The 26,490-nt window shown below is 38.2% G+C and overlaps 1 protein-coding gene across 1 annotated transcript; it reads right to left on the reverse strand.

Annotated features, from left to right (window-relative positions):
* Positions 1-505: 505 nt before the first annotated feature.
* LPL (lipoprotein lipase) lies at positions 506-25,368 on the reverse strand. The gene is made up of 10 exons (XM_045998262.1): positions 24,346-25,368; positions 17,688-17,848; positions 13,200-13,379; positions 11,601-11,712; positions 10,592-10,825; positions 8,955-9,197; positions 6,670-6,790; positions 5,771-5,953; positions 4,683-4,787; positions 506-2,606 (listed from the first exon to the last, which is right to left on the reverse strand). Coding segments are annotated over exons 1-10 (1,428 nt in total). The 5' UTR covers positions 24,434-25,368; the 3' UTR covers positions 506-2,605.
* Between the last annotated feature and the right edge of the window lie 1,122 nt (positions 25,369-26,490).

Here is a 26,490-nt window from a genome sequence, read left to right on the forward strand (position 1 = left end):
ATGAAATTCTTTCTGACTGTACTAAGAAGCAATCTCTACTTAGTTCCATGTATGGCTATGTGTTCTTCTGCCCAAAAAAAGTTCTAAAGAATGCAACTTTACATACCAAATAGTTAATTTCATTGCACAAATTCACTTCAGAGGTAACAATTTGACCTCAGAAATAAAGATAATATACTCTAGAACATGGTCAAAATCTTCTATATTAATTTAACATTTTATTAGTGAAAAAGTAGATGCAGGCAAGAAAAATTCTGTGCATTTTATTTAGAAAAAAATCTGTAGTATTTTCCTTTATAGTTATTTTATAGGATTTCTAAGGCTTTGTACAAATGTAAATATAAAAATTAAATATAATGTGTATTGTAATTTTTAGAAGCTATATTTTTTCCAAGCATAGTAATTGTACTCAGTAAATTTTTTTCAGTAAAAGTGTGCTGAATGACTCTTCCCTAAGAATAAATATCTTTTTATGGAACTAAAACAATACAAAATAATGACTTAGTATTGTAATAAAATTGCCAATTTTATTAAAAGCAGATTCTATTTCTTAACATAGTTAATTAAGTTTTCTTAAAAAAAAAGTCTATTTTATGGTATTATTTCATCAGAGTAAGTTGGCCCAATGAGACTGTCAGTGACAAAGACATGTACAGAGTTAGTAACGCATGTCTATAAATGCAGTTAGCCACAACCTTTCCATATACAATTTCCTTTTGCTCTTACACACATATATTTACAGCTAATAAATAACATTTAAAGCCAAGGCACTGCATATATATATATGTGCAATATATGCACCTATGCATGTATTGCATATACATATATAGATACATATATATATACACATACACACACACACACACACACACACACACATATATATATATATATATATATATAGTGAAGTCTGTAGAAGTCAGAGTTCCTAGGGCCATACACCAATTGGATCCATATTTTCTCGAGTTTATGCACCCTTGTTCAAAACCCAAATCCAGAAAATTAATGAATTAGCAATAAAGGGGGATGACAACAACAAATCTCACAACATTTTATTTTTAGAGAAAATTCATTCCAAGTTAGCTGACATCAATCACAGCATTCATCCTACTTTGTATAGGTATAAACATACTTCTCAAATGAAGGACTGAAGTTCTGGCACCTCTGGAATAACTTCAATATGTCCTAATGCTATACCTCTTGATTGTTTGCTTTCTAAGCTATGCTGAAGAAAAAATGTACATGTGGGGCTTCATATATAAGTAATATGTTCAGATACCCACACGTGTTCACAGTTTGGATTCTCAGCAATAGACTTTGAGACATTTTACTTATTAATTTATATTAATATATAGGTCATTCTGAAAATACGATACCTAGTTTATAAATAACTGTTCACTAACTCTTGACTAATTGTTAAAATAACACCTCTCATGGCATTTGATGTGGCTACGGCAATTGAGGATTCTTTTAATTGCCCACAATGGTTTTAAGCACTGTTTATGGATATATACTTTTTCACCTCTGAACTTAGTAACAATAGCCTTTGTCTAAAATTTATAGGAACTTGCATGATGTAAAATTTGACCTCTGGTACATATCATCTTATTAAAACCAGGGAAGAAAGAGACATGCTCAAAGTATGACTGAAGCATGACTGAAATAACCCTACAGTTGAATAGTGCCTATCAAATATTAAATGACCTCAAATTGATGAATAAAATTTCAGAAATCTGGTAAATGAAATTGCGGTATCATTTCCTTTCCTCATAGTTAAAATTTTATGTCTGTTGACAATAATATGGTCTTTTAAAACATCAACCTAGAAAGCACTGTTAAAATATAATCTCGAGACAAATGGTGGGTAGAGATTAAGCAATAAACTATAAAGCCTATTAAAACTGAATTGGTCTAAATTTTGTATCTCTTTTAATTTGTAACTTAGCAATGATGCAATCAGCTTCAGGGAGGGCTTAAAGTTTCAGTGATTTATCAACTTCATTTTCTATTCCTTTCTCCAAGTCACTAGGCCCTGGTACTGTTGGGCAACACAGAACCCAATGTCAAGAGAAGAGCCATTCCAGAAAAGTCGGGTGTTTTGACTAGTAGGTAATGGGTCCAACTCATGCCACTTAAAAAAAAAAGAAGAAGAAAAGAAAAGAAAAAAAATCATTTTCTATATTCAGACTTGGAGAAAACTTTGAGAAGGTATCAGTCCAGAAAATGCAGACTTCTGATTAAAAAATGAAATTCTACTCAATTTTAGGCTATGGTTAAACTCACTAGGTAAAGAAGGCCTATCATGTTACCATGACCCAAAATGTTTCTCACTTCTTTCTCTAAGGGCAAAACAGTGATTTTCAAATCTGTGATATTTTAATGTTGGAAGATGTGTTATTTGGCCAGTATATTCCTCACATTGAATTAGCCACTTTTTTGGGTATTTAAGACTGTATCCTAAAATAACTAGTCAATTTTTAATTAGGGATTAATATTCAGAAAAATTCTCTTTGAAATAACCAAAGCACTGGGCATCTTTTGTAAAAGTTATTTCGTTCTTCAAGGAATTCCTCTGCTGTTCTTCCTTCTGGAGATTTGCCCAGGGTCTGAGAAAAAGCAGAGGAAGGGAAATTTATTATTTGCTCAGTGTTTTATAACTCCCTGTCCCACCCCCACCTTCATGATGAAAAATTTATTCGACTGGAAGTTCAGAACAAAGGTTGTGAGTGTATACCCAGGGTACATATGGATAATGGATCAGGTATGGATAATGGCAGGCTTGTGGGAACAAAAGACCCTCTATGGGTCTACTTAGCCAGGCACCAATAAGGACTATCATTTTTCAGTGGACTGAATCAAATTATTTCAAAGAAGATATGATTTAAGATTTCTTAATTCTAAAACTTGTCAAATGAAATGCCTGATTTTTTGCTTTTCTTTTGATATGAGTCTTCTATAGAGTTATACCAGAAGATAAGAGACAGAGAACTTTTGATTAATTTAGTGACAGAAGCGAGAAACTGCAGAAGGTTATTAGTCTGATTCACAATTCCTAGATAAAGTTCAGATGTATAAAGAAAAGTCACCTAAATATCTGTGTGTCGGTAGTCCTGTAATCAGACAAAGAATGTATCAATAGACTTTCTCAGATAAATGACTATGACTTATATAAATAATATGACCAGAAACACTTTCAAAGCATCTGGAGATATTTCCTAATTTTTCAGGTTTTCTCTTTACATTCACATATAGATTTAAAATTGTGGATGATATGGGGAGAATGTATGTGTACAAGTGTTTGTATATGTTTGTATGTGACATAAATGCATGTATAAAACTTCACAGTCTCTTCTAAAAGTTAAAGCAAAGGTGAAATTGTCTTAGATTTGTGATGAGGGAAAACAAAGCAATGAACCTCTGATTAGAACTGTCTCCACTTAGATAAAAATTCAGTTATTCTGCTTGACTCAGTACCATCAACTATTTTTCATTTTAAGTTTATCTTGAGTGTTCTTACATTAATGTTTTTAATCAAGCAGCTTCATCTTATTATTCAAAGTGCATGCCACAAGAAAAAATGTAAATATCATATATGCATTGAGAAGGTATGAAAGAATATAAATTTAAATGTTAATTGGGAGTTATCCCTGGGGGATAGAGTCACAGTGATTTTATTTCAGCCTATTTTTCCTAATTTACCCATAATCCATAATTATCCATGGATAAATTACAACATAAAATAAAGATTTAAAATAATAGAGATATTCCACATAGGGTCTTTAATATGTTTTGATTAGGCAATTCTTATTCTGTACTTTTGTCTATAAATGTAACCGAGAGAAGAAAAACCAGAAGCAATTGTTTTTTTCTATTTCTGGATGATGTTGTGACCAGCCTTGCCCATTGTTTCTTGCTTCCCTGGCTTGTACGACATGATCTAAGCTTTTCCCTCTTATACTTGTAAACCATTAGCACTTGGTATCTGGCAGGGGAATGAGTAGGGAAATGAAAGTGAGATAATATGAAAATTCAGGAGAGGTAGGAGAAGGTCACATGTTTAAACTCCACTTAGTACTGACAGTCTGGAAAGGCTTAGCTGACAGCTGCCATATGTATCAGTCTTAAAGGTCAGTAGGACAGAGCCAGCAGATTATTTTGAAATGGAAAAGAAAACCATCTCTTAAATTCTAACTCCATTAGCTTCCTGATGTTGGGGATTTTGAGATAGATGTTGGGTGGCTGCCCCTTTTTGGTTCTCTGTTCTGGAGTCTGCTGCCACTTGGAGCACCAAGGACTATGTGTTGCAACTGAAGTTTTGTCCCCCGGAGGGGCTACGTCCACCATCACAATGATGACAATTGTGTTGTTTGCTCTGCACACAGTCTCCATAAAGGTAACAGTAAGGCAGTACAGAAAAAAAAAAAAAAATAGGTAGTTGTAAAGATTTTGTGTAGTGCAAAAGGAAAATAAAAGAACAGAAAGAGAAAGAAAATAGAGGAAAAACTGCCAAAAACAAATAGGCCAGGCCAATGTGTACATGGAAGGGCTACGAAAGACCACCTGAAGAGTCCAACCACAAGAATCAGTGTAAGCCTTTCCTTATGGGTGAAGAGCAATGTAAGAAGCAGTGTCCCTAAGGGCAAGCTCAGGGTACCCAAAGAACTTTAGTTTATGATGCTCACCAGCCAGACTTTTTATTCAGAGACTTGTCATGGCATTTCACAAATACTACAGATGCCTTTCCTTTCTGCAGATGAGACACTTTCTCTCTGGAACAGAAGATCACCCTGTAGAAGAAAATGAATGTGAACATGTCAAAAGGAAAAGAGAAACAACTGAAAATATATGGTTTGGTCAGGGCTGATCATTATGATTAATTATTTCGATATTTCCAATAAACTGTTTAAAGTCAGGCCATTCTGGCCAGCAGCACATCTGAACCAGAGAGTTATTTGAGGGCCTAACCCACTATTTAACAAAAGAGTTAATTAGTCTAGACAGGCATAAAGACAGCTTGGGGCAGCCCTAAAATCTCAGAGGTTTCACCACGAGGTGATAGAAGATCAACTTTACCATTTCCTTTAATCTGCATTAGGGAATTCACAAATGATCCTTCAACTCCTGTGAAAGAAATAAATTCTCGGCATAGCCTCTTCATCCACAACATGTTTTTTGTTTTTTGTTTTTGTTTTGTTCTGTTTTGTTTGTTATAAAAGAAAATGACCAAATAGAAAAAAAAATTCAATCTTAATTTAAAAAGTCATTTTTATTACCAATAGTTTGCAAAATCCCCATACATTAAATATAAAAAGTTTAAATCCTATGGGGCTCTTTATGCACTTAATTTATAGATAACGTGAGGTGAGGGCAGGAAGACAGGGTGAGATTACTTTGGAATCTCATTCTTCTTGAAGAGGTTGATTTTAATCTTTGAATGTCAAATCTCTGAGATTCTTTCCATAACTGTTTTGTGCTTGTAAGAAACACTGCTAAATGAGAAGCTAAGATCCTCAACTTAAAATCTCAGCTCTCACCCAATAACTGTGATCAATTCAGGGCTTATATTTTCTTTCCATGAAATTTAGAAACACTATGACTTCCCTGTGATAATAAAAGAACATGTCTCCCCAAAATTATAGGTGCAATTATCTAGTTGATTTAGTTTTAAAGAAAGAGCTTACTAAAGTTCCACCTGAATGATGAAGGCTCCATTATTCCTAGGTCAGGACACAGTGAGTTTAAAGTGAATGGGGAAAATACATTTAATTACTTTTTTTGGGTCTCTCCAGCTTTTACTCTGATCTTCTCAATGGCAAAGCCAGGGCTGCTCCACCAATCTGACCAGCTGAAGTATGAATCACTCTTCCATTTGAGTTTCAACATTAGCAGTTCCCCAATATCCACCTCCGTGTAAATTAGAAAAGAGTATGTCTTATTTGCAGAAACTTCAGGCCTGAAGAAAAAAAATTAGCATATTCGGTTAGTTCTGGAAATAAGTTTTTTGTTTTTTGCTTTTTTTTTTTCATTTTTTTTTCCCCTGCAAGACATAAATAGCTTTATTGTTTGGGAGGTATTTTAAAAATGCAAAAAATGTCCAACAAAATACTCAAGATGAAGATCAATGGCATTTGGGTATTTTAAAAGATACCCACACCTTTTTAATCTAGTCTAACTTTTACACTAACAGTATTCTTAGGGAAAAAAATCCATATATCAATCATTCAGAGACATTTATATTCATTTTCATCTATCCCCTTTCAATCTATATTGCTATGTGAACATGTTTGCTTTGTTAAAGTCATAAAATACACATAATTCTCTATTCTTTCTTTGTTTACTCTATATTTTACTTTCCACTTTTTGCCCTGTTTTCCTGGGATTTTTATAATTATAGTTTTTAGAAACTAGATTGATTTTATTGACTTTAAACCACAACTCATTTAGCCATTGTCTCAATGTTGGGTACTTATTTTATTTCTAATCCACGCTATTATATGAACCAATGTAATGAGAGCCACCCAGATGCCCCACCATAAAGCTTTTAAAAAAAATCCGATGACTATTTCTTTTCCAAGTGTCCTACTCTTCTGCTCTAAGGACCAATGGTTATAGCAGGTAGCACTGCCATGATAAACCCACATGCTGGGGTAATGCCATGTGGCTACTCACAGGGTAAAAGGGATGTTCTCACTCTCGGCCACAGTGCCATACAGAGAGATATCGAAGGCCTGGTTGGTCTGTGTATCACTCTCAGTCCCAGAAAAATGTATCTTTACTTGGTAATGGAAGACTGTAGGGAGAAAATTGGAACAAGTGCTGATCAGTTTTTATGGAACCACCACCATCCCCAAATAAACGGGTAACTCAGAACCACAGAATCCTGAACCATTAAATAGGAAGTGTTCACACATGACTATCAGTGTGAAAGATTTCTTCATGTCTGCACAGTGTTCATTACTAGAAAATTCAGACCATGAATTCCATTCCCTTTCAGGAAAGTATGGTTGTAGTGGATAGAGGGAATCCAGGTGTGTATGAATTGTAAAGCAGTCCTGGAAAGTAGTCATCTTTGATGGGGCACAAGGGAGATCAAATCATGAGGAAAAATACACATGATTCTTTCTTCAAGAACTCTACCCTTTCTTTCTTTTCTTTTTTCTAAAAAAGATTTTATTTATTTATTTGACAGACTGATTACAAGTAGGCAGAGCAGCAGGCAGAGAGAAAGTAGGACGCAGACTCCCCACTGAGCAGAGAGCCCGATGCGGGGCTCGATCCCAGGACCCTGGGATCATGACCTGAGCTGCAGTCAGAGGCTTTAACTCACTGAGCCACCCAGGAGCCCTGAACTCTACCCTTTCTTGGCCATCTTATCCCCAAACATCTATATGGAGCATATTTTAATGGGACACTGTATGTGCCTGTTTCTTCATGTTTTATGAGTATGTCTGACTCCCTACTTACGTGTAAATTCCCTCAGGTCAGAAGATCACATTTATCCCCTCAGTATCTAGCACAGAATAGGTAGTTACAGCAGGCTCACAATCAAACTTATTTATCGAATCATCAGGCCATAAAGACTGCTAGTTCCTAATGTGTTCTGTATTAGGGAGAACCTCTGGAATCAGATACTTGAACATCTACATATCTTTACTGCTGTCCCCATCTCCATTAAGAAGCTGGAGTAGATGAGATGGGGGAGATTAAGGAGATAAGAAAGGCAGCTGGTATAACACACAGGTACTAAAGGTGAAAAAAAAAACAAAAAAAAAAAAACAGAGTCTGGAGTTGAATGGAGTCCTTGCAGGCATCACCATAGACCAGAGCAAGGGAAGTTGAGACTGCCGAAGTACTCCCAAAAATAGGATGTGCCCTGCAAAGCACTGAGCAGGACACCTGGGGATGGGTCTTCAGAAGAGTCCAGTCTCCTCTATACCTCACACCCACTTTCTTATTCTGAAGAGTCAGGGAAACTAAGGGTTTCCTCATTGCTTATAAGGTTCCTTTGAATTATTGCTGCTCCGAACCTTTAGGCCATCAAATATACCACTCTAGCGGTTCTAACAAACCTCCTTCAAATAGTTGCCTCTATCAGATATATTTAATCTTGGAAAACTGTACTTCAATAGCATCCTTTCCCTTAGACTTCCACCTGGACCCCACATAAGTTAGCTTTTCTGGCCTTAGTTCCTCTTGCCAGATTTCCTTAGTATCTCCTCTCCTGTTTCCCTTCAATCCCTATAAATCTTGCTCTAAACATGTTTGAAATTCAACTGGATATAAATTCATGACAAAATGGCAATATCTTGAGGTTTGGTATATTCTTCCCTCCCAGGAACAGTTGAATTTTAAAATACAGATAGTTTTTGCCTTCACTTAAAGCAAACTTTAGAGATGGCAAACTTTTTTCTGTGAAAGGCCAGATAGCAAACAATTTAGGCTTTGTGGGTCATACAGTCTCTGTCCCAACTACTTAACTCTGCTGCAGTAGCACAAAAGCACTCTTAGTCAATACAAAAATGAATGTATATGGCTGTGTTCTAATAAAGCTTTCTTTACAAAAGCAGGAGGTAGGCTGGATTTGGCCCATGTGCCATAGTTTCTTGCTGATCCTGGATAGATAGATGCTTTCAAATTAGTTCAGAGCCTAGTACAAATGGGCTGGCCCACGCTGGTGGTCACAGTTAGTGAGGAGGGTGGCAAGCAAGGCTGCTGCCTAGGGTAGTGCAGGTTGTACACTGGGCATTACTGGTTATATAAATTGGGAGCTTCAGTTAAATAGACCAGGGTAACTCCTTCTCTACCAAAGGAAATACAAGTGAGGGTTCAGGGTTTAGTAACATCATTTCACTACCTCTGTTGCAATGGACAGACATCGTACATGTGATGCAGTGAGCACAATAAAAAAATAGAATCAAATTGATTTTCTTTATTCGCAACATTCTCCAGCCTACCTTTGTAAGGCATCTGAGAGCGAGTCTTCAAGTACATTTTGCTGCTTCTTTTGGCTCTGACCTTATTGATCTCATAGCCCAAGTTGTTGCAACGGTTCTTTCTGCAACTCAAGCAGAGCCCTTTCTCAAAGGCTTCCTTTGAATTGCACCGGTAGGCCTTACTTGGATTTTCTTCATTCAACAGAGAGTCAATAAAGAGATGAATGGAGCGCTCATGGGAACACTTCACTAGCTGGTCCACATCTGGGGAAAAAGAGGCACAAAGGAAATTCAACTCCATGAGTGTCCACAGTGAGTGTTTCATCTTGCAGTCCAAACTAGTTTAGGTGTGATGTCAGAATAAAATTACCGAAGGATCTAGTCCTATGACTGCTTGAGTGTAAGTCTTATTTAAGGAGGTATTTTTGGTGGCAGTTTCTCCTGTCTTTCTGAGTCAAAATTGCAAATTTTCAGAGAACTTTTGCCTTTTCTGCTGTCTTATATTTATATGTTTATGAAGATATAATAAGAGACATTCAAGGTAAAAGTTGATTTCCCCCCGTTTGTCACATCTTTCTTTTATATTAAAAACATAAAACATTTCTCCATGCTTCTAGAATTAACATCATAAAAGACAGAATTGTTAAGTGAAAAGTATTTTATCATAAATACTATGTATAATTGGAGGTTGTCTCACTATCAATAATTTTTACATCAAATTAATTACGGAAATATTTAGCTATATAATAAAAGTGTATCTCTTACCATAAGATTTTATAACTATTGAAAAGAGTAACATTAAGCTGTAATTTTTATAACATATGCACAAAAGACCTAAGCATATTGACTACAGGTAAGTTCCACTGCTCAGGATGAAACGATCCCTTAAAACAAATGATAAGTTTGACACAAACATGATTGTGTTGCAGTAAACATTAAGATAACATTAAATTATATTTTCTTCCTTAAATTTTGGAACAGTTAGAGAAAGGTGATTTATTTTTTTTTTTTAAAGATGTATTTATTTTAGAGAGAGAGAGGATGAGAGAGAATGCATGTGCATGAGTGAAGGGAAGGGCAGAGGGAAAAAATCTTCAAGCAGACTCCCCACTGAGGGCGGAGCCCCGTTCTGGTCTGGATCTAATGACCCATAAGATCATGACCTTAGCCAAAATCAAGAGTCAGAGGCTTAACAGACTGAGACACCCAGGTGCCCCTGATTTATTTCTTATTTGTACATCTCTTTAAAGGGCTGACAAAAGAAATCTGGACTAATTAACAAGAACTCTTGTGTTTTCACAACCATATTCAAAGTAGAACATGTGGCCTAATATCATTTTATACTGCTGTTATCCAACGCAGTTGAGTTTTCTTATGTAGGTCTCACCTTTCTCTTCTTTTATTTCTGGAAGCTCTGTACTCAGTGTAGTCTACAATATGACACATAAAAGAAAAAAAATGTGTTTATCTGTCTGTCTGACCAAAGGAAGTACTAAGGCAGTAAAGATGAACATGCTGAATATGATAGCTTTTTCAGAAAGATTTCTCGGCTCAATGTGTATATTAAAACTACATTCTTGTTGGGAATGGATAGGAGACTAGATCAATAAGAATTAAGAGTGAAACTTATATTTAATTAACTTCTAAATCATATTTACCTCCAAGTCCTCTCTCTGCAATCACACGGATAGCTTCCCCAATGTTACATCCTGGTTGAAAAGTGCCTCCATTAGGATAAATGTCAACATGTCCTACTGGTTTCTGGATTCCAATACTTCGGCCAGGCGACCCTCTGGTGAATGTGTGTAAGACATCTACAAAATCTGCATCATCGGGAGAAAGGCGACTTGGAGCTTCTGCATATTCAAAATTAGGTCCAGCTGGATCTAGGCCTTAATGCGGGGTTGAGGGGAGGGAAACAAACAAACATAATAAAGGCCTCACAGATTTTTAAATTCCCATTCATTTTAGCCTCCATTAGTATCACGGTAGCATTCAATTGTTCATCATTTGAATGTAACTGGCAGCCACATGGGTTCTTATTAGTTCCTTATTCTGTAGTGATTGGATTCTTAAATTACTGAGAGTATCAAAAGGCTTAGCTCCTCTGAAAGAAATTTGAGGCTCCTGAACAGCAAGTAGGAATCTTCATTCAGGACAAGTAGATCTCCTTTTGTCAATTATTTTTGAACCTGGTGAGAAGGGCTTCAAACAATGGCGGCTCTTTCTTTTTCTCTTGCAATGCTAAATCATCCACTGCCCTGGCTGACTGTCTTCCTTTTTTCAAATAGCCTCTGGTGTTGGTCCTTCTTCATTTCTCCCAGCACTGAGGGGAGAGGTGATATACATGCATTATACCACCAAAACACAGAGCAGAGGGAGGAGGGGAATGAGCTTCCCAGAGACTCCACTGGGCAATCTGTGCTTAATTAACTGCTCTATTTCTCTTCTGACAGTATATGGTAAGCCTAGGAGAGCAAGGGCCCATATTCTATCCTACTCCAGGGGAAAAAAAAAAAAAAAAAAGCCCTCCTATGAGATAATCAAATGGCTGGGCAAACACAGGAACACCACACACATACGGGTGTTTGACAAACTTTCTGACTCTCTTTCAGAATGACTGGCATCTCAACTCTCCTGTGACGACTACCAGCACTGCTTTCTTACCAGTAATTCTATTGACCTTCTTATTGGTCAAACTTCCTGCAATGCCAGCAGCATGGGCTCCAAGGCTGTATCCCAAGAGATGGACATTGTCCAGAGGATAGTGAAATTCCTCCTTTGGAAGAGAAAAAGAAAAATGTTCTTACAGTTCTGTACAAAAGATCAAAGCTAAAAGAAAAAATGAATATAAGTATTGTTTTTGAGATACAGACAATGCTGAAAATTAACTCTATTTATTTTAATTTTGTGTTCTAGATCAAACACTCTAGTGTTGAGATTTTTCTTTTTAAAAACATATCTAAGGGGCACCTGGGTGGCTCAGTGGGTTAAAGCCTCTGCCTTCAGCTCAGGTCATGATCCCAGGGTCCTGGGATCGAGCCCCACATCCGGCTTCCTCCTCTCTCTCTGCCTGTTTCTCTGCCTACTTGTGATCTCTGTCTGTCAAATAAATGAATAAAATCTTTAAAAAAAAATTAAAAACATATCTAAGTTAGAAACTTTTCCCATCCATCTAAAATTGAAGTGAATGCAAACCTGAATTTCCAAATATCTGAAAATATACGTATGCATGTACATGTGTAGTTATATACTTATATGTAGATATATGTATATATGTGTCATCTATATGTAGATAAACTATATGTAAATATACACACATATATTAAATATATATTTAAGTTTAACCCATTATTCCCTACTCTAAATACTCTACATCATTTTGTTCCTTCAGGTTGGCCAGAAAATATTACAGGGGGAAATAACCACAGGAACATATTATCCGGGCTCTTTCTTCAACAGATGAGAAGCCTGAGGCCCAGGCAGGTGATCCAATTTGCCCAGGTTCACTTTCTTGACAAGCAAAAGAGTCAAGAAAAGAACTCTAACTTTTAATGGTCAGTCTAATAAACAGAGATGATTTTTTTAACCTCCAAGTATCTGGCTTAAATAAATTTGGCCCTCTCAGAGTATTAACTTTCTTTTAGCCAACCCCAAGATATTTTTCAAAGGTAATTTCAGAGGCTGACATCAGAGAATAACATGGATGAAGGTGGAAGCTAAATCAGAATTCCTGACCCATAGCCACCTCATAGTCCACAGACCTTCCCTGCCATTTTCTTTCTAGCTCAAACCTACCATCCCTTAAGCCTCAACAAAAATCTGGACCTTTAATCCACACTAAGGGATGGGTAGTATTAATCTTTTCATGAAAAATATTGGTATTCTAATGGGTCAAAGGCAGGATAACATTTTCATGCACCAGCCTAGTGTAGAGAAGGATTTGGCTGAACATGACATCTTCTATCTGCCCTGAAATAACAAGCTTTTGTCTGCTCTGCCTAAATAGTTCTTGGTCTTGCAGATCTAATCACTAGGAGAATATCAAAGGATAGGGCATGGCAAGACTATGCCTTGACTTTACAGTTTTTCATTATCATAATGCTGCTTTCTGGCTAAAAAATGTCTGTATTTATTCTGAAGATTTGAATTGCCCCAGAAAATATTTATATTTAGGTGAAAAGGAATAAAGACCAGCCTTTTGTTCAGCAATAGTGAAGGGACCAGTTTTGGACACATTAGCTTTCTTCCCACAGTCTTACTTACCGCCATCCAGTTGATGAACTTGGCAACATCTTTTCCCACTAGCTTGGTGTACCCCGCAGACACTGGGTAATGCTGCTGGGCCCGTGACAGCCAGTCCACGACAATGACATTGGAGTCCGGTTCCCTCTTGTACAGGGCAGCCACAAGTTTTGGCACCCAACTCTCATACATTCCTGTCACCTGAAGAGGATGATACAAGCTTTCCTAAAATACCCACCTGCAACTTGTTATATATATGTCAGCTACATTAAGTGGAAAGAAAACAAACCTCAAAGGAAGCCCATTGGCTCAGAAAGAAAACTTAAACCATGGAAAAGAATAATCAGAGACTTATGCCTGACTCTCCTAAGACAAATCTGAGTATGCCAAAGAAGGAATGTGTTGATCTGAGGAATGGCAGGTTATGTTCACACCACTAATTTTTAAACACTTGTTTCATAAATTCTGTAAAACCAATAATTTATACAAAAGATCAATCTGAATAAGTTAAAATTCTGCAGCAGAATTATAGACTAATTTTAAAATAAATTTAATTTAATTATTTCCAATTAGGCTAATAAATTTTTCCCAACCACATTATGTTGGAGGATATGAATGCACTTTTTTTTCTTACAAAGAGTTTTTCTTACAAAGATGTGCTAATGTAAAAAGTAGTTTCAAGCATACTAATCCTAAATTCATTCAGCAATCTCTGTTAATATATAAGCAAATGAACAGCTTCAGCTTAGAATTTTTTTTTACTATTTCTCTCAAATTCTTATCTATCAGAGTGGAAGTTAATGAGGTTTAATCGTCACAATTCCCAAATTATTATATTGGCCCTGTTTGGAGATAAGAAGACTTCCAACTGTAATTCTTTGCCTCTTATTTTTAAAAGGTTCCCAAATTCAAAGTCAAAAGAACTATAAGAGTCCTCAGGTTAATTCTATTTCTGTAAAATTTTAATTTAAGTTTTCAGAGAGGGCATTGGACACCTTTGCAAAGATGCCTACTTTAAAACAATGGAAACACACTTAAAAACTGCAGATGGTAAAATTGTGCACCATCTTGCCATGAGCTTAAACACAGCAGCAACCGGATTCCAATCCCCTAATCTACCCGCTCCTGCCATGACCTGAGAGAAAATCATGTTGTAGCCACAGCAGAGGTTCCTTAAATATGTGCTCAACAAAGAAGATTCTGAAATACATGTTTAAGGCAGCTTTTCAGGGGAGACCTATAACACTCATATTCTTCTTAGATTAATTCCAGTAACAAAAGTAGGAGTCATGAATTCTCAAATCAAGGGACTTCAGTTGGAACATTGATCTTATATAGTGGATTCTTTTAGATTTATTCTTCCATTTTATTTAGTTTATTTTCTAGACTAAAACTATCAAAACAAGATCTCACTTCACTCCTGACACTAATAACAGTGAGTTGTGCTCTGTGGCAGGGAAAAGCAACACTGAAACTCAGGAGATTTTGGTTTCAGTCCCAGCTCTTCCAATAATTACTTCTATGAATGTAGGCACAGTCTTAACCTTTTAGGCCACCTATAAAACAAAGGGGTTGGGGTCAGATGATCTTGAAGTTACCTGCCACCTCATAAATGTCTTCTTGTAACCACTCTGACTCCCAATCGACTTGCAGTGATATAATACCAAGTATGAAGAGAGAAGAAAATCTATAAAGGTAACATTAGTCCATTAGAAACTCATTTAAACTGTTTTTGAACCTGTCTCAACAAGAGGCTGCTTTAAAAAGTCTAAGTGCAGGGGCACCTGGGTGGCTCAGTGGGTTAAAGCCTCTGCCTTTAGTTCAGGTCATGATCCCAGGGTCCTGGGATGGAGCCCCACATTGGGCTCTCTGCTCAGCAGGGAGCCTGCTTCCTCCTCTCTCTGCCTGCCTCTCTGCCTACTTGTGATCTCTGTCAAATACACAAATAAAATCTTAAAAAAAAAAAAAAGAGTCTAAGAGCAGCCTAGGTCATGGAGGGAATAAGTCAGAACACCCACCTAGCCCCAAACCCCAATGAATTGGTCCCGTCTCCCCTCTTCCTCTCTTAGACATTGAGGGTTTGCCACCTTTTGCAACTGCCTTTCAAGAAAGGATGATGTCAGTTCTTCAGAATGCAATGTTAACCACTCCTCCTTTCAGCCAGGCGTGAGGACCTCCTATTGCAAGGAGAACTCTGTACTTAACACTCTGGTCTATGAAACCTAAGCAGGTGGCAAAGCTTCAGGACAGCTGTGTCTAAACCGCCTTCTGTGTTGTGCGCTATGCATACTACACACTAAGCATTCTTCTGAATTTTCCATGGCAAAGCTGCAGAACTTCTTCATTTCCCTTTGTCCTATGACCTTGAGTTGCCAAGCAGTTTACCTCAGATAAGGCAAAAAATCGTATTTGCTCTAAACTCCTATTACAAGTTTTTCTGCACTATCAATGTTTCCAAGTTAAGCAATCTGTCAAAGAGTAAGTAACCCAACTTACTCCTACAGTGACTGATACTTTTATTAACTGCCTAAAAACGATTTCAAACCTTTCTTTTTTAATTCAATGTAAAATACTGCTGTAAGTAACTGAACAATAAAGGGGTGGGAAATACAAGAACTCACCTTCTTTAACTCTATAAAGGTTATTATTTACTAGGTTTTTTCCTCTGAGTTTCCTTAAATCAGCACAAATTTTAAAAATCTTTGGTTCTCATACACATAGCTGAACTGAAGCCCTTCTAGTCACTCAGTCCAGGTGGTCCAACTTAACCAGCCAGGCAGGCCACTGAGATAAGCTGAGATCCATTGCCCAGTGTGGCTGGATTAATTATCACATAGAAGCAACCAGCTCTTTATGATGACACTCAGTTCCACAGTGGCCTAACCTCTGAGGTCAGGCTCTCAAAATGTTAGGACACACAATGTGAAGAAATGGGGGGCTTAGTGAGCAAGAGGGCCAATGATAGAAATTGCACTTTGTACTGATATTGGATTAGTCATGTCATCTTTGCATAAGAAGGAACTATGCTTTTGAAAAATCCCTAAAGCATCAAGTTGTCTTAGGGATAAGACTGAGATGTCTGAGATATTCAATTTATTCTGTCATATAAAATGTTTATTAAGCTTAGTATAATTTTTGAAAACTAAAGTTCCATATACAACCAAAATGTCTCTAAAACTACCAATGTTTACCTTTTCTTATTTAAATCTCTTAAAAATGTAAAGGCATCTATGTATTTGAATATGTATTTTTATCATCAGATATGTGATTTATTATGTTAATTCTAGTAAAGAGATTTTTTAAAAAATAAACATCCATGCAAATTCTGTTAGTCGTTGCCTTCATCTCCATAAAAGTTACAGCACTTGTCCTGGATTAAGAAGAAAGGAACTTAAGTTATACAGGAAAAGAAATCAGGACTAGAAGTCTATCAATCATTCTCTAATTCGTCTCACTAGAGTTTATTTAGTATCTACTACTTTATTCACAAGCTCTGACATAATGGCAGGATTATTTCTCTTCAACTCCCATTTTATAGAATTTCTTTTTATATTTAAAAAAAAAATGAAATCTTCTCACTAGGATTTCAAAATATTAACAACAAACTGGAGGAGCTAAGAACTGCGCCATGGAAGGTGACCGGCATATTTAGAAGGCACTACGCTAATTGTATTCTTTATTTTTGGTTTTTTTTTTCTTTTTTAAAAGATTTTATTTAAATTTCAGCCAGTTAACACACAGTTTCACAAGTAAAATTTAGTGATTCAGCACTTCCATATAACCTCTGGTGCTTATCACAACAAGTGCATTCCTTTATCCCCATCGCCTATTCATATTATTTAAAAGTAAAAGTAACTGTAACCACAGTTTTTACATTTTCTAATCATTTGGCATGACAATTCCCTGGCTATCCCTCTTTCATCTCTGGAAAAGTTCTCTAAAGTTTACAACTGGAGAGTTTTGGAAGTGGCATCTAATCTCTTTGTCTTACACATCAGTCATCTGAGGCCCAGAAATGAAAAGGAGCATCAATCACATCACAGAGCTGAAGAATGGCAAAGCCAGAATCAGAATCAATATTTTCTCACACCACACCAACCCTCTCCTCCCTCTGACAGGTTCTCCCTTAGAAAAGGGCCTTTGGTGATGTGCTGCACGAATCAGGATAATGCCAGTTTCCCACTGGTTTCCTAAAATGATAACCTACATTCTGCTCTGTAGTTGAGCAAAGCCTTATTTTCCCACCTCACAAGAATGGCTGGTTCAAGGGCACCAACTAAGTACCATGGTAAAATGAAGGATGACACTACCTGGGGCAAATACTCATGAATCCATGATTTTAGATGCCACAATTCCCACCCCAAGCCAGAATTTCCTGTACTCAAGTTTAAAGTAAAGCCATTGGAAAACAAACAGAAGCACAAGATAGGAAGACTCATCACAGGGCTCCCAACAACGGGAGGAAGCCAGTCTACCCCAATCTGCTTCTTCCTAAAGAGACTGTCTTACCGTCCAGCCATGGATCACCACAAAGGTTTTGCTGCTGTGGTTGAAGTGGCAATTAGCCACAGATTCTGTCACTCCAGGAATGAGGTGGCAAGTATCCTCAGCTGTGTCTTCAGGGGTCCTTAGAGCAAATTTACTTTCAATATCTATAAAATCTCTTCCTCCTGTAATTGCCAAAAAGGAAAAAAAAAAAAATGGATAGGTGGCTAATTGGAGGGCTGTTTATTTGCTAGAATTGTATGTTTTAAGCTTCTAAGCAACTTCCACCAGTGCTATTTTTGTAAATATATGTGGATTGCAAGAGAATGACTAATCCTCCACTGGTGATCAATGTTGACAGAGCTCAGAATCCAGGTCTTTTGGTTATAATTCAAAACTCATTCTCCCAAAGAACATTGGCTCATGGCTCTTGCATTGTAGAGTTCCACTTATTTTGTATATTATCTCACCGTTTCAATCTCCAGTTACAACAAAGGAATGTTTTCCCAAAATATATAATAGGCTTCAGGAAAGGTTTCCTTTTCAGTAGCATAATTTTTAAAATGTTAGCAGTAAGAAAACTTGGAAGTCTAAGTAAATTTTTGTATAAAATTTTTCCCACCCCCACATCAAGGTACATCAACTAAAATTGTTTGAAAAAATCATTCAGAAATGCCTGTGCTATGTGTGAACTGGTTAATTCTTTTTTTTTTTTTTAAGATTTTTATTTATTTATTTGACAGAGAGTGAGAGAGCGTAAGCAGAGGGAACAGCAGACAGAGCGGGAGAAGCAGGCTTCCCGCTGAGCAGGGAGCCCTAGGACCTGGGGCTCCATCACAGGACCCTAGGATCACCACCTGAGCCAAAGGCAGACGCTTAACTGACTCAGGTGCCCCTGAACTGGTTAATTCTTTTCCCAAATATTTCTTTTACAATATTTCTTGTCTTTGCAGTCTTTCACACAAAGTCAAAGCTTAAAAAACTGTAGCAAATTTGGGAAAGAATTCACTTTGACTTTTCATAGTCAATCACAAAGTGAATAAGGAGGGAAATAAAACTTCAGCCAACCATTTGCCTCTCTTGATAATATATTTAAATTTTGATAAATCTTCATTTAATGCTACAGTGAATGCTTGAAGTAAATTGTATTTCCAATTAGTCAAATTCTTACACCAAGTGAGCAAGTCAAAGGTAAGTTATGTTAGGGGAAGTTATTTAATTTCTTAACAAGTAAAAAAAAAAATTAAAAAACTATTATAAGGTAATAATTTGTAGTTTTTAATTTCTTTATTTCTAATTTCTTAACTTAAACTTACTCTTTTCATAATTCGAATGCTGAAAATCTGTAATTTCAAGTAACATTGTAAAACCCTGGCCAAAGAAGTGAAAATAAAAATGATACAGTATAGTGAATGTATAAGGATTCAAGTCAGGCTTATCATGTAATTAGCTGACTACTGGTCAAAATTTCCCTTTTTAATTATTTCCTAAATCTCCTTAAGCAGTATTGTGGCTACTTGCTAAGTAATTCATTATAGGTGACAAGTTCATTACACACACACACACACACACACACACACACACTTCTAGCACCTGACCATTCTAAAATTATTTACTCAAATAATAGCCTGTGGTAAACTATTGCTATTTAAGGTTTTTTTTCATTTTAATATACTAAAAGTGGAACTGACCCACCAAAAATACACTCTGCCTTCCATCTTATTTGAGGATGTAGGTCTTCCTTTTCCTTTCTAAACAGGAAGTACTCTGGTGGCCTTATTATTTCCCTGATAGTAGAAAAAGAATATTATAAATTTTTAATCTGATTTCACTCTCAACGTCCACGAAGTGTTTTTATTGTTACAAAGTACTTTAGAAAATTTAAAACTAAATTAGTTTCACCTATCCCATATCTCTCCACATCAAATAAGTCATTCTTCCTCAATAATCACATTATTTTAAAAGATTTTATTTACTTGTAAGAGAGAGCATGAGAGGAGAGAGGTCAGAGGGAGAAGCAGAGTCCCTGCTGAGCAGGGAACCCGATGTGGGACTGGATCCCGGAGCTCCAGGATCATGATCTGAGCTGAAGGCAATCACTTAACCAACTGAGTCACCCACCCCAATAATCACATTTTAACATGTTTGATCACCAAATTTTTTTAAGTAGAAATTATCCAAATAACCTGGCAGACAGATCTCACCCACCACCAATTTTTTAAACCGATATTTAAGATTATTGTCCTGCCTGACTCCAGAAGATGCGACTTACTTTGGTCTATTTTTCCTTAGAATTATGCAATGCAGCAGCCCTGGTGTCGCTGGTGGTTTTGAAAAGACTAATATTCTCTGGCATTATTAAGGCTAGCTTTGTATATTTCCATAAAAAAAAACTCTATTAAATTCATAGATTCTCCGTCAGTTGAGCATCCGACTTTTGATTTTGGCTCAAGTCATGATCTCAAGGTGGTGAGATCAAGCCCCAGGATGGCTCCATGCTGGGGGTGGAACCCACTTAAGACTCTTTCTCCCTCTACCCCTCCCCTCTCCGGCCTCACAGGCTCCCTCTCAAAAATAAATAAATGAATGCTTAAATAAATAAATAAATAAATAAATAAAAGCTCCTGTACAGATTATCTGCGTAGCCCACTGAGAGGTCCAATTTTCCACAACTAACATTTCCTGTTAGGTACATAATTTCTAACTTTAAAAAAAAAATAGGAAATTCATGCATTCTCAAACAAATTTGTATCTGGAGAGTTTTATTTCACTGCTCAGGGAATTTTTTTTTTTTCTTTTTAAGTTACAGAAAGCATAATGAAGCATTTGACAGCACCACTCCATATGCTACAAGATGTTTTCAATTCTATGTCAGTGCTATATATGAAATCATAAATGTTATAGCAATTACAGTCTTTCCTTCTCTTTGGATTCTGATAGAAATATTCCCGATACTGGTGTAAGAGTGTCTCAGCAACCTAGGGATGAATGTACTTCCCAAGCCTCACTTTCTCACACAGCTGATATACGTCAGTCAGTATGTTTAGCTGTCCCAGTATACACTGGGATTGCTGTTGGCTGGCAGATGAACTGATGTGATGTGATGATGTGATGTTTTTCCATACATGAAAATAGTATTAATGGCTCTGCATTTACCTTTTTTAAGGGGATAAGAATCTTTTTTATCAGGTCCCCTTAGAAATAAGAGCCACCTTAAATTAGTGGAAGGGTGAGGTGTATTCTTTGGTAAGAGCTTCCATCCTGAATTCAACTCATATCATCATCACATCAACCAGTTACCATCAGATATGTTCTTATTCAGCACTAAGGTAAGATCTAGGGTAAGTTACAAGTTAATGCATTTCTTGACAATGTAATCTTTATTTCTAAACTATTAAATAGCTAAAATCCTAAGTGTGTAAACAAAGACAAAAATTTACATAATGTGGACAATCACTCAGAGAGATGAAATTAGGTTGAGAAATCTAAGAGTTTCAAAGGTAAATTTATAGGATATACATTATTGTTCCTAGAAAAGAACATTGAGCATCCCAGGAAAGATATTCTAAAGTCAGCTCACAATTATCAGATGATTGGGTTAGTGTGCATATGAAGACATGAGGTACAAGAGCTCAATTATAATGCAATTTTCTTTGAAATTTCTACCCCACCACATACATGCCTAAAGGACTTCATCACTAATTTACCTTCTCTCTGAAACTGATGGTCATACTTAGGCAGCTTCTACAGAATGCCAAAAACCACTGCCTGGGTGAGAACAAAAAATAGTTTGATGAGGTGAAAAAAAAATCAATATCCTATCTGACTGAATTGATTGGTCTTTACATGCTCCTGAATATTTAACAAACAGATTTGCTTTTCATTTTTATAGAAAAAAATGTTCATAAAATAGAAGCAGTAAACTATATAGCTCAATTTCTCCTCCTGAACAAAGGGAAGAAGAAAGGTTATGCTAAAAATACACTACACTACCTGAAAGAAAGTGAAAATTTTCCATTGTAACTCTACCCCTGTGTCTGACAGGAACTTTTCAATACTGCTATTAATCAGTCACTCCAGTGCTGAGCTCTGCTCCATTTGCAAATGCTATCAGCTATTCTGCTGTCATCATCATCACATTTAACTTAGATGTTAGCCTGGAAAGTCACTATGGCAGGTCAAATAGAATTGCAGCTACTGAGTACTGATTCCTATGCTCCTTGTCTAGCTCTTTCAGCTTCCTAATGAGGCCCTGCAGAGATGGAGGTGGCTTCAAGAACAAAGAGCCTGAGGGCAGTGAGCACCTCATTTCCTCATATTCTTCTTAGGAAAAACAAAAATCCAGAATAAGTAAAATCAGAGCCCAGAGAGGTGCTGTTTACCATTCTCTCACTGATAACTTTTGCCTCTGAAATTGCTAAGTTCCTAGATGAAATCACCTGTTAGAGAAAAGGGGAGATCATTTGCTGTGATGGGAGAAAATGAAAAGGGAGGTAGTGGTGGAGTGAAAGTAGGAGGGAAGGATAGGAAGGATTAATTTCATGTCTGCTTAAAAATGATTCCTCCCTTGAGTCCCTTGTGAATCTGACTTTTGATTTCAGCTCAGGTCAAGCTCTCAGGCTCTGGAGATGGAGCCCAGCATGTGCAGGGCGCTAGGTGTGGAGCCTGCTTAGGATTCATTTTCTCTTTCTCTCTCTCTCTCTCTCTCTCTCTCTCTCTCTTCCCCCCCCCCCCCCCAAGTGCTCAGGCTCTCTCTTTCTCAAAATTATTTAAAAAAATAAGATTCCTCCCTTGATACATTTACAGCTAGCTAAAGCATGCGTTGCTTAAAATCCAGTTTAATTCATCAATCACAAAGCGCCCTTTTAAATCAAAGCGTATAAATTAGAGGAGACTAAGAGAATTTTGAGCGTGGCCTGAACTCCTCATTTTTGAGTTGAGGAATCTAAACTCAGAGAGGTGACACTAACCAGACCAGGAATTTAGGGCTGTGAACTTCTAAGAAGCCAGCAAAAACAGGGGCTCCTAGGTGGCTCTATCAGTGAGGCCTCTGCCTTTGCTCAGGCCATGATCCCAGGGTCCTGGGATCCAGTCCAAAGTGGGGCTCCGGGCTCAGCTTCTCCCTCACCCTCTGCCCCTTTCCACCTCCTGCTTGCGCGCGCGCGCGCGCGCGTGCGCGCGCTCTCTACCTCCCTCTCTCAAAATAAACAATGGGGGTGTGTGTGTGTGTGTGTGTGTGTGTGTGTGTGTGTTTCAAAACTAGAAAACACAAACTGGGAAACACATATTTGTGTGTGTTTTTACAGTAAAAGTAGCTTCACACCATGGTGTATTTTCTGAAATAAGAATGTGGAATTTGTTCCTACCACCTTCTTGGACAGGGTTAAACACTATGGAGGGGTACATAACATTATGCAAGATATTTAAGACTTTTTAATTCAACCTTCAGATACTGTTTCTTTTAATCCAATCAGACTTGATGAAATCTACATTTTTAAAAAATAAGTCTAACAAAATGTTCTTTTTCCAACCCACTGCATAAGTCTACAAAGTCAGCTGCAACGTCATGGAGAGACTCGACTTGAACCTGCTGCCTGTAAACATAACCAAGCGACTCCGCTCTAACTGCAATTTCACCACTCAGGGAAAACGCTGACTTTGGGTTGCTGTTTTATGTTCAGTGAACCAAGGGAAGGTTCAAGGTACTAGGGCTGCCTCTATAGTGGGCAGGTCTCGGGCTGCTCCTTTGTCCTCCCTGCATCTCTCCGGTAATGCCTTAGCCCCGAGGAGTGGCGGCTGCAGGGCGCTGGCTGGACTTCACGTGGCGGCTCCGGGAAGCCCCACGTACTGTGGGCGCTCCGCGAGGCTGAGCGTCGGAGCCGGACTCAGCTCGGAGGAGTTTAAGAGTCGCCAAATGCAAACCTTCTACCGCCGCCGGCGGCGGCCAGGGGCCGCTGGTCTCCGCGCCGTGTTTTGAGCAGAGCAGCCCTCCGCGAGGCTGTCCGCGCGCTAGGAAAGGCGGCGCGTGCCAGAGTGGAAACTGGAGCCCTTCCCCGGCCCCCGAACGCTTGCGGGACGCTGACCCGCTGCACTCGGCGCCGCGCGTCCCAGCGCCCCCCCCCCCCCCCCCCCCCCCGCCGCGTCCACGCCGAGGACGAGTGCCCAGGGCTTCGGCGCTGCGGACGCCGCCTCCTACCCCGTACCCACGCTCTCGGGCGGCTTCTCTCAGAGAAAGGACCGCTCTCTACCCACGCTTCCACTGGCGGGGCCGAGCCGCGATGGCGGCCGCGCCAGGGTCACCTTGGCCTGCGTGCCTCTCATTCCAGGGTCCTCGCGCGACGGTGACTGCCGATCACCGCCATTTACGCCCTTCCTCCGACCTCTCTCGTCCCGCCCCTCGAGCGACCCCTACTTTTCCTCTCTGAAGTCTGCGGACGCGGAAACACCAACTCCACCGGACTGGGACGCGGCGGGAACAACTCCAACGAGGTCAGAAGGAGGATTCCTTCCCTGCACCGCCAGACCCCAGCCCCTGCCTCTCCTCGGGACTGGCGCTTGGTCTAGGACAGTGTCCAGTGCGCGTCTGCAACCCCTTTGGGCTTCCTCTTTTCCCACCTTCGTAACGCGTGCAAGTTGCCAAAGTGGAGTCCGCAAGTGCAGGGCGTCTACGGGCAAAACTTACTGTCGGCGGCGGCCACCCCTCCGCGGGCGGCGGTCAGACTCTGGAACCACAGGCCGAGCGCCACCAGCAACAGTGCTTTGCTCTCCATCCCGCGGCGCGACTCTCCGTAGGAGCTACAGGGGACTGGCAGGATCGCGGACAGGGTGATGGACCCGCTGAGCCCGAGGTGGGAGCAGGCTGGAGCTGAGGTCCAGCGTGGGACAAGTTGCCCTTTAAAACGGAGGGCAGGGCGGCTAGAATTGACAGGTTCCCTCTAGGAGGAGAAGGACGGATCGTGTCTGACAGTGTTCGCACTTCACAGCTGCTTATGTGACTGGAAATATGCAAATAAACCTCATCACCTATTGGCTATAAAATCATAAATTGGGGGGAGGGCCTTACATTCACTTCCAAGTATTTGAGCAAACAGTAAGGAGGATAAAACCTTGCCAGTGAGAAGAGGGGAAAAGGGCAGAAGGGAAACTTGCTTTCTCTTTAAGTTTCCTCTTTGCTTTTCCTAAGGACTCTGTCTCTCAAGGGCCCCCTGTACTAGCACCAAATACAAATTTATATGCATTTATGTTAATACTCTCAATCACCAGTTTTCCAAGGTTAAGCTGTTAAACTACATTTGATCAACACTTAAACTACACTTCTCTTTTCATGGCTTCTGTTTGTAACTTGCAGTGTTTGTTGTTGTTACTTCTTTGCTTTTCCCAAAATTCTCCTGGACAATGTCAATTTAGGGATCCATGGACACACATTGTTCTGCAGTTTATGCTTGCACATCTGGTATATTAACATTAGCGAAATGGATTAGCCTATGTGGTAGAGAAAAGCCCTCTTGGTCTAACTAGTTTCTGAATTTTCTCTCACGAAAATTGTGCCCAATCCTCAAACTCAAAGGAGTCCAAGGATAACATTTTATCATCAGAGACAGATTATTGAGGTCAAATAATATAAAAATAGATTGTTATGCTAAGTGAAAGAAGCCAGTCTCAAAAAAATACATATTATATGATTCTATTTATATAAAAATCCACAAGTATTCACATTTTAGAGACAGGAAGTAGACTGGTGGTTGCCTGGAGCTGGGGAATAGGGGCTGGGGAGCAATGGAGAAGTTTTGGGGGAACGGTGATTAAAAAATTTAAAATTACATTATGGTTTTGGTTGTACAACTGGGTGAATATACTAAAAAAACTTTGACTTGTACACTTTAAATGGGTGAAGTTTACAGTATGTAAATTATATCTTAATAAACCTATTAAAAATGTATTGAGATACGCAAGTTAAATAATAATGAAGTCTCTTTGGATGTTGTAATTTTTTGCCAAAATGTTCAAAATACTTTCAAATATCTTTCTAAATGTAAATAATTTTCATTGGCCAGCAAAAACAATTATCATTATATTCCACACTCCGATGTAAATCTGAGAAACTGACTTATAAATCAGAACCTCCAATTCACTGTCTATATTGAATTATTTCTCTGAATATCTTGAATGCTTCTTTCTATTCATTCTACCCCCATCCACATTTGTGTGTGAGAAGGATGAAAGATCACAGAATTTAAACTGGGCTCCCATGTTAAGTTTTTCTTATAAATAAAATACATCTGATAATACCCCAATGATTCTAAATTTGTTACTCCATGAAATAGAGTTCTGTTGTTAATTTGATGTATTAAATGGCACAACACAATATACTGTCTTGCATTGCAATTATTCAGCAATTTATTGTGCACATTCATTCTATACGTCAAGGCATGTAGAGGAATTCTGAAACCTGCAATAAATTAAACTCCTCAGAGGAACTTTAGAACAGACTATGCAGGAGATGAATAACTATGATGTGGTAGTCCTCCAAAAGCTATATAGTAAATTCCAATTTAAAAAAAATGACACAAAATGAATATAGTTGCATGGCATGTACTCCAGATATAAATGACATATATACAAAAAGGCAAAAATTCCTACTATCTTATACAACATACTCATGAAGTCTGTTTTCCCACATATATATATTGTTTGCTAAGATAGACAACCCAATCTGCACTTCTGTGTCTTTCAGAGAACTACAAGATTTTACATAATTGCTAAAGGGAGGTCTGAGTCTTATAATGTATGTTTAAAATGATTTCCCAAGTTAACAGAAAACAAAATC

This window comes from Meles meles, chromosome 2 (assembly GCF_922984935.1).
Source record: "Meles meles chromosome 2, mMelMel3.1 paternal haplotype, whole genome shotgun sequence".
Lineage (NCBI taxonomy): Eukaryota > Metazoa > Chordata > Mammalia > Carnivora > Mustelidae > Meles > Meles meles.